This window comes from Aethina tumida, chromosome 1, assembly GCF_024364675.1.
Source record: "Aethina tumida isolate Nest 87 chromosome 1, icAetTumi1.1, whole genome shotgun sequence".
Lineage (NCBI taxonomy): Eukaryota > Metazoa > Arthropoda > Insecta > Coleoptera > Nitidulidae > Aethina > Aethina tumida.
The window spans coordinates 5423209-5439235 of NC_065435.1; the positions used below are offsets into that span (position 1 = coordinate 5423209).

The window sequence follows — 16027 nt, forward strand, 5'->3', positions numbered from 1 at the left end:
AAATAAATAGTGACAGCAGAGAGTTAAAATAGGTCAAAATACAAAATGGGTCATCAAAACCCTATAAATCATATCAAGGTGAAGAGTAGCAGCAGCACCATCATCACGAGCTGCCAGTTGTAAAACGAAAGACTTCGATCGATTGAAAAGGTTACATTTAAGAGTGCATTTTAGAAGAAAAGAAAAAAAGGGAAGCCAACAGCCAACAGCATGTAATCAGATAGATGATAGATACCGTCCGTGTAGGTCAGAAGCGATAAGTCCGAGTACGGACCGGACCTGTGCTGGTGTATTGGCTACTTGTTGATACCGGTAGATATTAAAAACACAAGACAGACAACCTTTGGGCGTGCTACCCGGAGCGAATGGCTCGACGACATATCCCGGCACCTTCGTGCGCTAACTCGGTCTGCGTGCCTGCAACCAACCAGTTGCCTTGTCTCGTGCCAGTTACCGCCAGTTGCCGCCTGTATACGCCCCCAACGTTCTTTCCACTCGTTAGTCGTTACCAGTCATTAGTCACTACTTCACAGTTTCAGCAACACTACCACACCGTCTACGGGAATTCGTTCGTTTCGTGCGTCACATAAACTTGTCAGCGCGTGTTTCCTTTTTTTTTATTAATACGGCCAGTGTGGACTTGTGTGCACGTTATAATGTTGCCGTATCAGGCGGTGGCGATGGACTACGCAGTGTCGTCCAGTTTCCAGAGACAGACACCGATCGGACTTGGAGTTGGAGTCAACATCAATCCGGCCTTCACACATTCGTGGTTCGTACCAGCGGAACTGTGTGTTTCCTACAAACAGACTCCTCTTCTTGAACCAGGGCATGTCAACTTATTATATCTGCTTACATATATAGTTTTTTTTAACAATACGTCAATGCACCCGAAAAGTTTTACTAACGTCATAGCTGAAATTCTACTTTGGCCAGCTATCATTACCGCTACTACTAATCCCAATTGCTACATTGTTTCATTATTCATCACAATCAAGTGTGACAGTTTTCATCCGAACACCATGCCAGATTTAAATAAACTTTGTGTTAGCCAGACGTGACTTCATTCAATGTCCGCCATGATGGATTCCATGTTTGTTTCCCTTAGTTGTTGTTAAATATTCAAACTTTCTCGAATTATTCAATAACCTAGTCCACTTGTTCTTCAATCAAAACTCTCTTTGATGCACTTGGGTCTCATTCACTAAGGCTACTTCAAAGTTGGAATCATTTAGATAATCAGTGGGGGTCATACTTCCTCAATTAAGTTTCAAGAGGTTGAATCTCTTCTTCTACTTCCCTTTGTTAGTGTCAGTATCATCAGTTAAACACTTAATTCAAGCTTCAACTTAATTATTTATATGACCAAGTTGTGTGGAAGAAGTCTTTTAAAGTTAATATTGATTAGTTATCAAGGCAAAGTGATATGTGGTGCACATTTTTCTAATTATATGGTTATTACCTAGAACTAGACTTATTTGTCTGTATTCAGGTTTGTGCATGTAGTTTTTTGTTAATGTCTCAGGATTATACAAGACAAAATCTTCTATGAATTTTCCAAACATTAATTTACATTTGTAAACAATTACCATATTTGAATATCCAAACCTAGTTCCTCATCAATAGCACAAGTACCAATCTTTTGGTACTGCTTCCCAATATTTGCATTAATACATTAATCAATTAAAGAATTAGAACTGTTGGCAAATATTATCAAAGAAGTTCTTCCAGTTTGTGTATGAACAAGTATTTCTTGTTAATCATTTGTTGATGAAACTACACACTTTTGGTACTGCTTCCTAATATTGTTGGGTAAATACATCCATGCATTAAGCAATTAAAGAACTAGAACTGTTAAAATATGGTCAGAATTATCAAAAGAGTTCTTCTGTTTGTGTATGAAGAAGTATATCTTGTTAATCATTTGTTGATGAAACTATAGACACTTTTGGTACTGCTTCCTAATATTTTTGGGCAAATACATCCATGCATTAAGCAATTAAAGAACTAGAACTGTTAAAATATGGTCAAAATTATCAAAGGAGTTCTTCCAGTTTGTGTATGAATAAATATTTCTTGCTAATCATTTGTTGATGAAACTAGAGACACTTTTGGTACTGTTTCCTAATATTGTTGGCCAAATACATCCATGTATTAAGCAATTAAGTAACTAGAACTGTTAGAATATGGTCAAAATTATCAAAGAAGTTCTTTCAGTTTGTGTATGAACAAGTATTTCTTGCTAATCATATGTTGATGAATCTAGAGACACCTTTGGTACTATTTCCTAATATTATTGGGCTAACAAATCCATGGATTAGTCAAGTAAAGAATTAAAATTGTTACAGTTGTTAAGTTCTTCCAGTTTGTGTATGAACAAGTATTTCTTGCTAATCATTTCTAAAGACACTTTTGGTACTGTTTCCTAATATTATTGGGCTAACAAATCCATGTATTAGTCTAGTAAAGAATTAAAATTGTTAGAGTATGGCCAAAATTCTCAGAAGAGTTCTTCCAGTTTGTGTATGAACAAGTATTTCTTGCTAATCATTTGTTGATGAAACAATATACATTATTGGTACTGTTTCCTAATATTATTGGGCTAACAAATCCATGTATTAGTCAAGTAAAGAATTAAAATTGTTAGAGTATGGCCAAATTTCTCAGAAGAGTTCTTCCTGTTTGTGCATGAACAAGTATTTCTTGTTAATCATTTGTTGATGAAACTAGAGACACTTTTGGTACTGTTTTCTAATATTTTTGAGCTAACAAATCCATGTATTAGTCAAGTAAAGAATTAAAATTGTTACAGTATCGCCAAAATTATCAAAGAAGTTCTTCCAGTTTGTGTATGAACAAGTATTTTTTGCTAATCATTTCTAAAGACACTTTTGGTACTGTTTCCTAATATTATTGGGCTAACAAATCCATGTATTAGTCTAGTAAAGAATTAAAATTGTTAGAGTATGGCCAAAATTCTCAGAAGAGTTCTTCCAGTTTGTGTATGAACAAGTATTTCTTGCTAATCATTTGTTGATGAAACAATATACATTATTGGTACTGTTTCCTAATATTATTGGGCTAACAAATCCATGTATTAGTCAAGTAAAGAATTAAAATTGTTAGAGTATGGCCAAATTTCTCAGAAGAGTTCTTCCTGTTTGTGCATGAACAAGTATTTCTTGTTAATCATTTGTTGATGAAACTAGAGACACTTTTGGTACTGTTTTCTAATATTTTTGAGCTAACAAATCCATGTATTAGTCAAGTAAAGAATTAAAATTGTTACAGTATCGCCAAAATTATCAAAGAAGTTCTTCCAGTTTGTGTATGAACAAGTATTTTTTGCTAATTAGTTGTTAATGAAACTACAGACACTTTGGATACTGTTTTCTAATATTATTAGACTAACAATTCCATGTATTAGTCAAATAAAGAATTAAAATTGTTACAGTATGGTCAAAATTTTCAAAGGAGTTCTTCCAGTTTATGTATGAACAACTATCTCTTGCTAATCGTTTGTTGATGAAACTAGAGGCACTTTTGGTACTGTTCCCTAATATTATTGGGCTAATAAATCCATGTATTGGTCAAGTAAAGAATTAAAATTGTTACAGTATGATCAAAATTCTCAATCAAGTTTTTCCAGTTTGTGTATGAAGAAGTATTTCTTGCCAACCATTTGTTGATGAAACTAGATACACCTTTGGTATTGCTTCCAAATATTCCTAGGCAAATAAATCCATGCATTTTAAATATAGTATCAAAACATTAGAAGACAATAACCCTCAAGGCCTGTCCAAAGTTGGATGCAACAACCAATTTGCCTGCTTTATAATTAGAAACATTATTATTAGATATTGCAACCTTCAGATAGGATCTAGTGACTACCTGTCAAACCTTGGACATACTTAACACTGTCATAATAAAACAGCTAGAACAATCCCCGGTGACCGTTCGTGAAATATAAGTCATCAGTAATAAATATAAATGTCCCATCCCTAAGGCAATCCCCGTCTGTCCTTTATCCCAGACTAATACCAACACATACGTATTATATATAATCTGCCACCACCTTTTTCTATTTTAGTCTCCTCAGTTATTGTGGTCCGGCCAGTCCGTTTCATCTCGCCTCTAATCAATTCTATAGTGTTTTTATTATTTCGTAGCAGAAGGGTAGTGGTAAGATAATGCAATTATATTGAATTGGTCCAATTGTGGGGTGAACGGGTCTTCCGTAAAAAGAAAATTGTCCGACGGTTCACATAGATTTGTTGGTCTCGCTGATTATTTGTTCAACCCCCAACTCCTTCAATCAAGTAAGATACATTCGAGTAAATATTTGTCGTTTTGCCTTTATTGGTCTTTATTAGCTGATGAATATCACGGTTGTATTTACGGAAAGTCAAACCCTTAATTAAATGGTTACTTGTATTTCCTCACAATCGATCACATATTACTCATCCTGGCAACGATTTATTCTAATGAGGGACGCTTCCTTAAACTCTTTTGGGTGTTGGTTGATACAAGGCAGAAAGTTTTTTCACTTGTGTTGTCTTATCAACGTATAGTTTCAAGATTATCAATAGGATAAGTCCCTTTAGTGACGTCTATCATATGTTTCTTTTGTTCTTCATCTAATTGATTGAAGAAAATGAACCAAATATTACATAATTATCTCAATTTCTTGTTAAAACATCTTAGTTCTACTCATTCAAGCTTCAGAATTCAAAAGATTAGTTTTAATTATCTTGATACTTCCTCAGAGAGAGGAAAGTTTTAATTAAAAGTAAGGATAATTGAAATTGGTTATGTTTTATTGATATAAAATGTTTCAATGATGGTTAATGAATTGATTAGATTATCGTTTGATGAAAGACAGTAATAGACAACCCTCGTAACATGTGATTGGCAACATTATGCCCATTAGTATCAGGGCTGGTGAATTGTGTAGGAAAGACCGGACAGAACTGGACCATATTTCCGCCACAAGGGATTTCCACCGATAATTCAACCAAAGAATTGTTTTTGTCGGCATAGCGTCAGCTCAATTTACGGTATTTGCGAGGGGCAGCGCGTGAAAACAAAATTAAGGCGAACTTTTGGTAAAATTGGTAGAAATTGGCCTATGCTACTTGAAGCGTCATTTTAGTCCTTAGAGAATTGCCCCTCGGTCTGCGATTATTAGGTTATCCATCTGAAGAGCGTTTCTCAGCTTTCGTTTCCGTTGCATTCATTCATACCTGGCGACACCTCGCCACTTTCCTACGTCCAACGCTCACCATCCCCCCGGGGAATCGGACCTTCCTCCTCCTTTTTCCTTTTATGTTGCCTTTTATGCACTGGAATCGAAGGACTGCTGACAATCTTCCTTCAATTCCCTCATCAACTTTGTCCGATCCGTATTTTAAATGGCGCACGTTCTCCTAGACCAGTCGCGTCAAACTGGACCATCATCCGGATGATGTAGACCCTTTCATTTCGAAACCGCTGACTCCACTACTACTACTACGACGATTTCCTCACTGGCCACGAGGACATGTCGTCTTTTATGACACCGATACCCGTGTTACGCTAATGACTCTGGTCACAGGGGACCAACGTAAACAAACCAAAGGGGACACAAAAATGTCTTTCTTCCATTAACTACTCAACTCGTAAACTTTACTACTGCCACGCCATGTTTATTCAATCTAAGATCTGCCAAAAATCCACCACCTGCAAAACTGCAAGTTTGTTTTACATTCTTCAATTAAACACGACACACCGACTTGGATGTATTACACACAAATTTTTATGGGCAGTCAATTCCACATTTAAACGCAGTTCTTTTATGCACACCGTGAATAAAAATTTAAATGTTTCACAATAAAAACTTACCACTTTTATTGCTCCGCAAAAGTTATAAAAAGGCAAAGTAGCTTTTATTCTTGTTGATGTGCCTGCCTACAAAACCGTAATATTTTTAGAAGTGTTTTTTATTGTCGGCAGTTGATTTAACTTCCAGAAGTTCTTTAATACCGCCAGTAAGATATTCAACGTTCATTTCATACATGTACCATTTATTGCGGCGTCCAATCTGAAAATTCAATTGTCAGTTGGGCAATTGAACAAACCCACAATCTGAATACAAATTTCCTTAAAGGGTTCGCAAAGTTCGGGACGTCAATTTAAATATGTTAATGATCCCTTATCAATTTGAGCCATTAAGACCAAAGTAGTTCGATTCCCCGGAGTCGGAAAAAGAACCGTCCGCGTTAATATATGCTTATACTATATTTTATTTTATGTATCAGTGCATTCCAGTTTTATATACCCAAAGGGACTCTTTGTCCCATACGCCGAATCTCAATTTCCGACTCCTTTCATTCGGAACTCCACCTTTGGGAACGTCGATTTCAATAGTCGCCGTTTTTCTTGACGCCATTCAGACCAACTACCGTGCAAATAAAATTATTACCGATTAATGCACAATTTCGCCCAACTTACCCCGGATCGAAAGCTAAACTGCCCTTTTTTGTTGCAGTATATTGGAACTCAGGAAGGAGAAAAGCAGGGATGCGGCGCGTTCGCGTCGAGGGAAGGAGAATTTCGAGTTTTATGAATTAGCTAAGATGTTGCCTTTGCCAGCCGCTATTACCTCTCAATTAGATAAAGCTAGTATTATAAGATTAACGATATCTTATCTGAAGCTAAGGGACTTCTCCGGGCATGGCGAGCCTCCATGGAATCGGGATGGACCTCCACCAAACAAAGGACTTAAAGGTAGGACATTTTTTTTAACAGTTTGTTACCTTAAACTATTTGGAGTTTTGATTTTAATTAAGTTTCACCAATAATCAATCCCAAAATAGACCTGACAAGGTGAAATGTTTGTTTGTTTATTAAAAATTCCTATTACGTCACTATCAATTCTAAATATTATTTACTAGTCATAAAATATTCTTAGAAGGTAAAAAGTGATAACATCAAAGCTTCTTCAATTTTCTCTCTTCTTATGGAGGACAGAAACTAGACACACAATTTTAGGGCTCTCATTACATTTTTATTGTTGTCCCGAATATAAAAACAGAATTATTGATAACTCTCCAAAGAAAATTTAGTTCCGAACATGTCTTAATTCTGTTCTCTTTTAATCCTATTGCGACACTATCATTTCTAAATATTATTTACTAGTCATAAAATATCCTTAGAAGGTAAAAACTGATAACACCTTCTTCTTATGGAAATCAACTGTTTTCCTTTATTTCTATTGTGTCATTATCATTTCTAAGTGTTATTTACTAGTTATAAAATAATAACATCACAACTTCTTCAATCTTTCATCTTCTTATGGAGAGCAATGAAGAGGACACAGTACAAGTTTTAGTTCCAAATATGTCCTCTTTTAATTGTTCAGAGCTTCTTCTATCTTCCTTCTTATGGAGGCCAACGAATAAGACACAAACTAGACAAACAACTTTGGGGACTCATGACATTTTTAGTCTTGTCCAGAAAATAAGAACAGAAATATTGATAACTTTCAAAGATACAAGTTTTAGTTCCAAAGATGTCCTCTTTAAACTGTTTCCCTTTAAATCTATTGTGTCACTATCATTTCTAAATATTATTTACTAGTCATAAAATATTCTTAGAAATTACAAAATAACATCAAAGCTTCTTCAATATTTCTTCTTCTTATGGGGAGCAACGAAGAGGACACAGTACAAGGTTTAGTTTCAAAGATGTTCTCTTTTAATTCTTCAAAACTTCTTCTATCTTCCTTCTTATGGAGACCAACGAATAAGACAGAAACTAGACAAACAACTTTGGGGACTAACTACATTTTTAGTCTTGTCCAGAAAATATGAACAAAAATATTGATTACTCTCAAAGGTACAAGTTTTAGTTTCAAAGATGTCCTCTTTAAACTGTTTTCCTTTAATTCTATTGTGTCACAATGATTTCTAAATATTATTTACTAGTCATAAAATATTCATAGGAATTACAAAATAATAATATCAAAGCTTCTTCAATTTTTCTTCTTCTTATGGGGAGCAACGAAGAGGACACAGTACAAGGTTTAGTTTCAAAGATGTTCTCTTTTAATTGTTCAAAGTTTCTTCTATCTTCCTTCTTATGGAGGCCAAGGAATAAAACAGAAACTAGACAAACAACTTTGGGGACTCAATACATTTTTAGTCTTCTCCAGAATATAAGAACAGAAATATTGATAACTCTCAAAGGTACAAGTTTTAGTTCCAAAGATGTCCTCTTTAAACTGTTTTCCTTTAATTCTATTGTGTCACAATGATTTCTAAATATTATTTACTAATCATAAAATATTCTTAGAAATTACAAAATAATTACATCAAAGCTTCTTCAATTTTTCTTCTTCTTATGGAGAGCAACGAAGAGGACAGTATACAAGTTTTAGTTCCAAAGATGTCCTCCTTTAATTGTTCAAAGCTTCTTCAATCTTCCTTCTTATGGAGGCCAACGAATAAGACAGAAACTAGACAAACAACTTTGGGGACTCATTACATTTTTAGTCTTGTCCAGAATATAAGAACAGAAATATTGATAACTCTCAAAGATACAAGTTTTAGTTCCAAAGATGTCCTTTTTAAACTGTTTTCCTTTAATTCTATTGTATCACTATCATTTCTAAATATTATTTACTAGTCATAAAATATTCTTATAAATTAAAAAATGATAACATCAAAGCTTCTTCAATCCTTCTTCTTCTTATGGGGACCAACGAAGAGGATATAAATTAGACAGACAACTTTGGGGCACTCATTACATTTTATTATCCAGAATATAATAACAGAAATATTAGTAACTCCTAAAAGTACAGGTTTTAGTTCCAAAGATGTCATCTTTTAATCGTATCACTTCTAAATATTATTTGCTGGTTGTAAAATATTCTTAGAAGTTAAAAAATGATAACATCAAAGCTTCTTCAACCTTCCTTCCTCTTATGGAGGCCTACGAAGAGGACACAAACTAGACAGACAACTTAGGGGCATCCGTTACATCTTTATGTGTTGTCCAGAATATAAAAACAGAAATATGGATAACCCCCAAACGCTCAAGTTTCAATACTTTAAAAGTGAGTTCATAAAAAGTTTACATGATCAAACTTGGTAGTTAATTATTAATTTCAACGTTTAACTAATTGAAGAAGTAGTTTCGTTTCTGTGTTCAAATTTGTGCCTTATCTTCCATCTTAAATTTCGTTTAACTTAGTTCATAAATAATAATTACGTTCCCCTTCAACAACTCCAAACATTCTAAACAAGAACAATTAAATTAAAAGTAACACAAACACGTGTTTGTGGGTGCATACAGGAACGGGTATTTATTTTGCACTAATCAGGAAAATTCCGGGAAGCGGTGGCGATGAGGCAGAGGTCGTGAATTGAATTAGCGTAGGAGGAATTCAACTGACCAGTATCTAATGTGCACGATCGAGCTTACATCGCCTGAGGGAATCACGCTGTTCAAGCCGGTTAAATTCAACCGCACCCCGTAGCTGATAATCGACTGACCATGCCGTGGCCGTGCGGCTGTGGGGTTGAAAAACTCCCTAGAGGAAGACACGACCCTCAGCCACCTTCTCAATATTTCTTTTATGAGTGATGTTTTTCGTCCAATTGCAGCTGTGGACACTATTTATCCTTCCGAAGGAAAATACCAATAAACTTTTCTGCCGGTCTAAATAAATATGGAATTATTTAGGACTGTTTAATCAATGGCCCGGCTCCCCCTAAGTCCGACTTTCATCAACAAGATACACGATTCTAATTAATATTGCCCCTAGAATTCCCTTCGGCCTCTTCTAGATCCGCATCTTTTAATATTTCACCATTAACCTCCTGAAACACCTAATTAAGTTTCTTCAGCTGTGTCGCAACGAAGAAAAAATGCAGCTTTCCTGCAAACCATTTCCAAGTAATCACTTTCCAACAACACAACATACCAAAGGTTATTAATACCAATGGTTATAGTCTCGAATAGCATTAATTTATTACAATCACATTACCATCATTTCTACAGTTAAAAACATTATCATATCCTGTAAGCATTAAATCAAATTTCAAATTACAAATCACGTACCAGCGAAAGCAATAATAAAATATTCACTGAACAAAACAAAATGGCTGCCTGTTTTATTATTCATCAGCCGCAACTTTTAAAATCAGGGCAGTGTCATAACCTCAGAACAGAAAACTAGAAGGAATTTTAAATTTATTTGAATACAGGACTTCGTTTATTATGTTTTTTTTTTCTCTTCAGTTGGGCAAGAACCTCTTGATAAATCACCCAATGTTTTATGTCCTGATTTACTCCGTTTTTGGGGTTAAGGTTTAATGCTGCTTCATGTGTTGTGTCAGTTATTACAAATCATCAAAAAGCAGGAAATTGGAGCCTTTACCATGTTCCATTTTATTGGCATAAGTTACTTTGAAGCTTATTATTGGTGCTTCATCCTGAAGGTTGAAGAAGTGGCTGATTAGACAAAACCTTTGTTGTATGATTAAAAGATGTGACACCCCCAAACGAAAACAAAGCAAGACCTAATGTAAATAAAGGCTAAACATATCTAATCACAACAAGCCTGATCAAATCTAAAATGTAAATTGCACTAATGAATTTAAACACAGAAGTAAATAATTGAATCGGGTTGGCGCGTATTAAATAACGTTTTCGGGCCGTAAAAGAGAACAAACAGAAATTTGATTTGAATAAGAATCGAAATAAAACTTGACAACCGCCAACAAACTAGAGAGGCACCCCCCAAACGGATCAATGTCAATTCATTAAGAACTGTGTAACTAAGATTGTTCAAAATTCTACATAATTATTTCACTTAAATCCCAACCAACCCCTCGACTGCCACAAGTACACGAATTAAGCCCCGTAAATTTTCCGAGTTTGGTTTACAATAAGCAACAGCTAATTTTATCACTCTCGGACGGGAATGGAATTAGATTTGCGATTTTAACGGTGAGGGTTCATGATTAGATTTACATGTCATAGTTAGGGAGGCCTTCCGCACTTGGCTCGTCGTCTCTTGCTTTTGCCAAATTTACTCGCTCGGTACATAGTTTGCGGTTCGCCCTCACCCCATGTGAACATCGGGACCGACCGTCTTTTTTATTGATAATAAACTCTTTGAAGTTGGCCCGGCCAAAAATCTGATTTAACACCTCAAGTTGTCACACAAATATAAAGAGCAGGGTGAAATGTCTCCTCTTTTATTGCTGTCACTAGTCAAAGTTTGATTGGATTTTTATACTACGTGTTTTTATTTATAACAGTCTATAACATGTTATATCGGGATTAAGTTAATACTGAAGGATAAACATTAATACAGTTAGTTTAGTTATGTCTTCGAAGCTATATATTTTTAAAATTATAAACTTTATGCATATTCTACAACCTGAACGTTATTTTTGATTTTATTAATAAGTTTTTTTATTTTATTATTAATGCAGGAAACATTTTGGGATTAAATTCACCTTAAATCTTTTAAAAATGTTTTTCTAAAAACAACTTGAAATCAATATTTAATTTTATTTTTCATTAGAATATTTTAAACTTTATATTGTTAAATTTTAAATGTTAAAATATAAGTAAAAAGTTCCATTATCGTACTTTAAAGTGAATTCAATAAAGCAGTACTTAAAAAGCTCTTTAAAATTTGAAAATATCTTTCAAATAATTATGTTTAGAAGTGACTTAAAAACAATATTTTATTTTATTTTTCACCAATATGTTTTAAATTTTATAGTGTAGTACCAATTGTTAAATTTCAAATGTTAAAAATACAAATAAAAAGGTTCAATTATCATATTTTAAAGATAATTCAATAAAGCAGTACTTAAAAAGCTCTTTGAAATGTAAAGTTTCATTCTGATTCTGATAGTAAATTTATATATAAAATTTTATATATATATATATATATATTATATATAAAAAGTTCAATTATCATACTGTAAAGAGAACTCAATAAAACAGTACTTAAAAAGCTCTTTGAAATGTGAAGTTTCATTCTAATTTTGATAGTAAAATAGTACTAAATTTTCTGATGTTAATTCATTAAATTTTATAACACTCTGTAGTTTTTGTGCATAAAATAAAATTTAAGATGTTATTTTGATATTAAATTGACCTTAAAGAATATCTTTCAAATAATTATGTTTAAAAATGACTTAAAAACAATATTTTATTTTATTTTTCACCAATATGTTTTAAATTTTATATTGTAGTACCAATTGCTAAATTTCAAATGTTAAAATACAAATTAAAAAGTTCAGTTATCATACTGTAAAGAGTACTCAATAAAACAGTACTTAAAAAGCTCTTTGAAATGTGAAGTTTCATTCTAATTTTGATAGTAAAGTAGTACTAAATTTTCTGATGTTAATTCATTAAATTTTATAACACTCTGTAGTTTTTGTGCATAAAATCAAATTTAAGATGTTATTTTGGTATTAAATTGACCTTAAAGAATATCTTTCAAATAATTATGTTTAAAAATGACTTAAAAACAATATTTTATTTTATTTTTCACCAATATGTTTTAAATTTTATATTATAGTACCAATTGTTAAATTTCAAATGTTAAAATACAAATTAAAAAGTTCAATTATCATACTTTAAAGAGAACTCAATAAAACAGTACTTAAAAAGCTCTTTGAAATGTGAAGTTTCATTCTAATTCTGATAGTAAAGTACTATTAAATTTTCTGATGTTAATTGATTAAATTTTATAACACTCTGTAGTTTTTGTACATAGAATCAAATTTAAGATGTTATTTTGGTATTTAATTGACCTTAAGGAATATCTTTCAAATAATTGTGTTTAAAAATGGCTTAAAAACAATATTTTATTTTATTTTTCATCAATATGTTTTAAATTTTATATTGTAGTACCAATTGTTAAATTTCATATGTTAAAATACAAATAAAAAGTATAATATAAAGCAGTACTTAAAAAGCTCTTTAAAATGTGAAGTTTCATTATAATTCTGTTAGTAAAGTACTATTGCATTTTCTGATGTTAATTAATTAAATTTTTAACACTCTGAAGTTTTTGTGTATAAAATCAAATTTAAGATTTTTTTAGATTTAAACTGACCTTTCAAATAATTATATTTTTAAACATAAAACAATATTTTATTTTGTTTTTCATCAGTATGTTCTAAATTTTATATTATAGTACCAATTGTAAAATTTCAAATATTAAAATATAAATAAAAAAGTTCAAAGTTATCAATATACTTAAAATGTCTTTGAAGCAGTACTTAAAAAGCTCCTTGAAATTTGAAATAAAATTAATTTTTTAAATTAAATTGACCTTAGAGAATATGTTTTAATAAAAACAATGTTTTAAGATATCTAATTTCACAGAAAAGGGTAATTAAAAAGCACATTTATTGAATTAATTAAATTCTATGACATTTACTGTAATATAAACTAATAATATGTACAAACTATTAAATAATTATGAGCCTTAATTTATTTTTGAATCATAATCCAGAACAAATCCAATTTTGATCCAGTTGTTTTCTTTCAGATTTCCACCAAAATGGTCAGTTTTATAAAACAAAACATGCAGATTTTAATGGTAAAAACAATTAATTAAAATAATTTTATTATGATTTCGCACTAATTAGTCCAAATGTAGTAAGACAAATTTGAACAGTTTTCTAATGAAAAGTTGCCCCAACAAAAATGTATCATGATACCTAAACTTGTCACAGATCGACAGATAATATAGACAGAATGAAAAATCTATTTTTTTATTGGCGTAACTAGTCAAAGTTGGAAGTGTAGGATTTTTACAATCTAATAGAAACATAACATATGAGACAAGCGTATAAGTCGACATCCCTGTTTGATAAAGGCCCAGGACCTCTAACAAATTGGTTACAATGTCATCTGTAAAATATTGCTTCTTGATACCGACTATATATATACGAACAAGATTAGGGAAAATGTTGTCCCCCACCTTATCTGGATTTCACCATATGATTCACTTTCAACAGAACACTATTTATTATTGCCTTATTACATTGGTATTATTTAGCCTGAAATAAATCATTGTGCAAAAATTATTTATTGTCGCATTTTTTCAGCAGGAAGGTCTAGATCATTAGCCACAGACATATTCGAGCAGCATCAGGGCACTCACATATTACAGGTAAGCATTCCTGGATGTAATTTTTATGGTCAATTTACGTTTACCAGTCACGACGATCATTTCAGATTAGTTCTACAAAGACAACTAAAACATAATATTGTTTCAGTCCCTTGATGGCTTTGCTTTGGCGATAGCTGCTGACGGCAGATTCCTTTACATTTCTGAGACTGTTTCGATATATTTAGGACTTTCACAGGTAAGCAGGACGTTTAATTAATAGCAATAAAAATGTAGTCAGGAACGCTGATCCATAATCTATGGCCGCACAAAGATCAGCTGTTGTCCCCAAATACAATTTTGATAAGGCTTAAATGTAAAAACGCAGGGGCCAGACAGATGGCCGCAAGAAATGGTAAAAAACGCATCCAGCATTTATTATTAGATGATGCCACTTATCCATGTGTCCATCAGGGCAGTTCAGGAATATGACATGATTTATGATGTGAGCGATACAAATGGCGACAGCAATTCCTCTCTCCCAGCGTATTTAGCTTTGTGTAATAACACTGAAATGCTCTGATTGATGTTTAATGTTGTTTTGTTTTGTGTTATAATGAGAAAATTTAAACTACACAATTTTTACCTGACACTGAAAATTGAGTGTTTTAAAAATCCGTTTATGTGCATATATCAAATCAATGCTGATTTTTGAACAAATAAAAAAACACTAATAAATAATATGCCATTTATTATAATCAATGAAATCAACGCGTGTTGTTTAATAAAACTGGAAATGGCAATTGGGTCGAACAATAAAATCACGTTTTACGTTAATCAATAAAAAATTAGTTTTTAATAAAAACATGTGTATCTGATCAGTATTTGAATATTTTTGTATAGCACTTTAGATTGTCACTATTTATAACAAATTTAAAATAAATTTTAATTGCATGTAATGTTAAATTTATTAAATAAATATAAGTTTACTAATTCTGAACAAATGCTTAACTTTTACCAATTTTGAAAAGACTTTGTAACACAAATGATTTTAAATAATTTCATAATATAAAATTAATAAACAAATATATACTATAGATAATTTTGGGATATTTTAAATAAATTTCACCAATTTTGTAAATAAAATTAGTAAAATTATAAACTTTGAATGAATGAATTGAAATAATTTCTTAAATAATGTAAAATACATAAAAAAATATAAATTTTGAGTATTTCAACTTCTAAACTAAAGTTTAATTAACTATCAGCTACTTTTAGATACTTCAAACAAAATTCTCCATATTTAAACAAGGTAGATTTTTTGTAAAACTGACAATTTTTATAAATAAGAAACTCTACAACCTTAAATAACTTTTTGTATAATGTAAAATTTCAAAATACAAATTTTTAAGCATTTCAGCTTCTTACTATCTATAATAAACTGTCAACCATTTTGGAATATTTTAGAAAAATTTCACCAATTTTCTAAATAAAATTACTAAAATTAAAAACATCACAAGCTGAAATAATTTCTTGTCTAATGTAAAATACATAAAAAAATATAAATTTTAAGTATTTCAGCTTTTAGACTAAAGTATAATTAATCGTCAGCAATTTTGAAATACTTCAAACAAAATTCTCCATATTTAATGAGGTAGAATTTTTGTAAAACTGACAAATTTTTGTAAATAAGAAACTCCACAATCTTAAATAACTCTTTGTAAAACTTCAAAATATAATTTTTTAAGCATTTCAGATTCTCACTAAACTATAATAAACTATCGATCATTTTAGAATATTTTAAACAAATTTGAACAGTTATGTAAATAAAATTAGTAAAATTAAAAACTTCACAAGTTGAAATAATTTCTTAAATACTGTAAAATATATAAAAAA

The 16027-nt window shown here is 31.6% G+C and overlaps 1 protein-coding gene and 1 long non-coding RNA gene across 11 annotated transcripts in view; one reads left to right on the top strand and one right to left on the bottom strand.

Annotated features, from left to right (window-relative positions):
* LOC126264273 (uncharacterized) overlaps positions 1-16027 on the bottom strand; it is a 240268-nt gene that overhangs the window by 207231 nt on the left and 17010 nt on the right. The window lies entirely within an intron of this gene.
* LOC109600247 (protein trachealess) overlaps positions 1-16027 on the top strand; it is a 101500-nt gene that overhangs the window by 77285 nt on the left and 8188 nt on the right. For 4 of the 7 annotated variants that reach the window (XM_049961376.1, XM_049961378.1, XM_049961377.1 and 1 more), the window contains 3 exons: positions 6527-6765; positions 14130-14194; positions 14301-14390. In XM_049961376.1, the coding sequence (XP_049817333.1) occupies positions 6527-6765; positions 14130-14194; positions 14301-14390 (394 nt within the window). Of the gene's footprint in view, positions 1-570; positions 830-6526; positions 6766-14129; positions 14195-14300; positions 14391-16027 lie in introns of those variants that run through there. The other 3 variants (XM_049961379.1, XM_049961380.1, XM_049961381.1) reach the window with 2 other exon arrangements.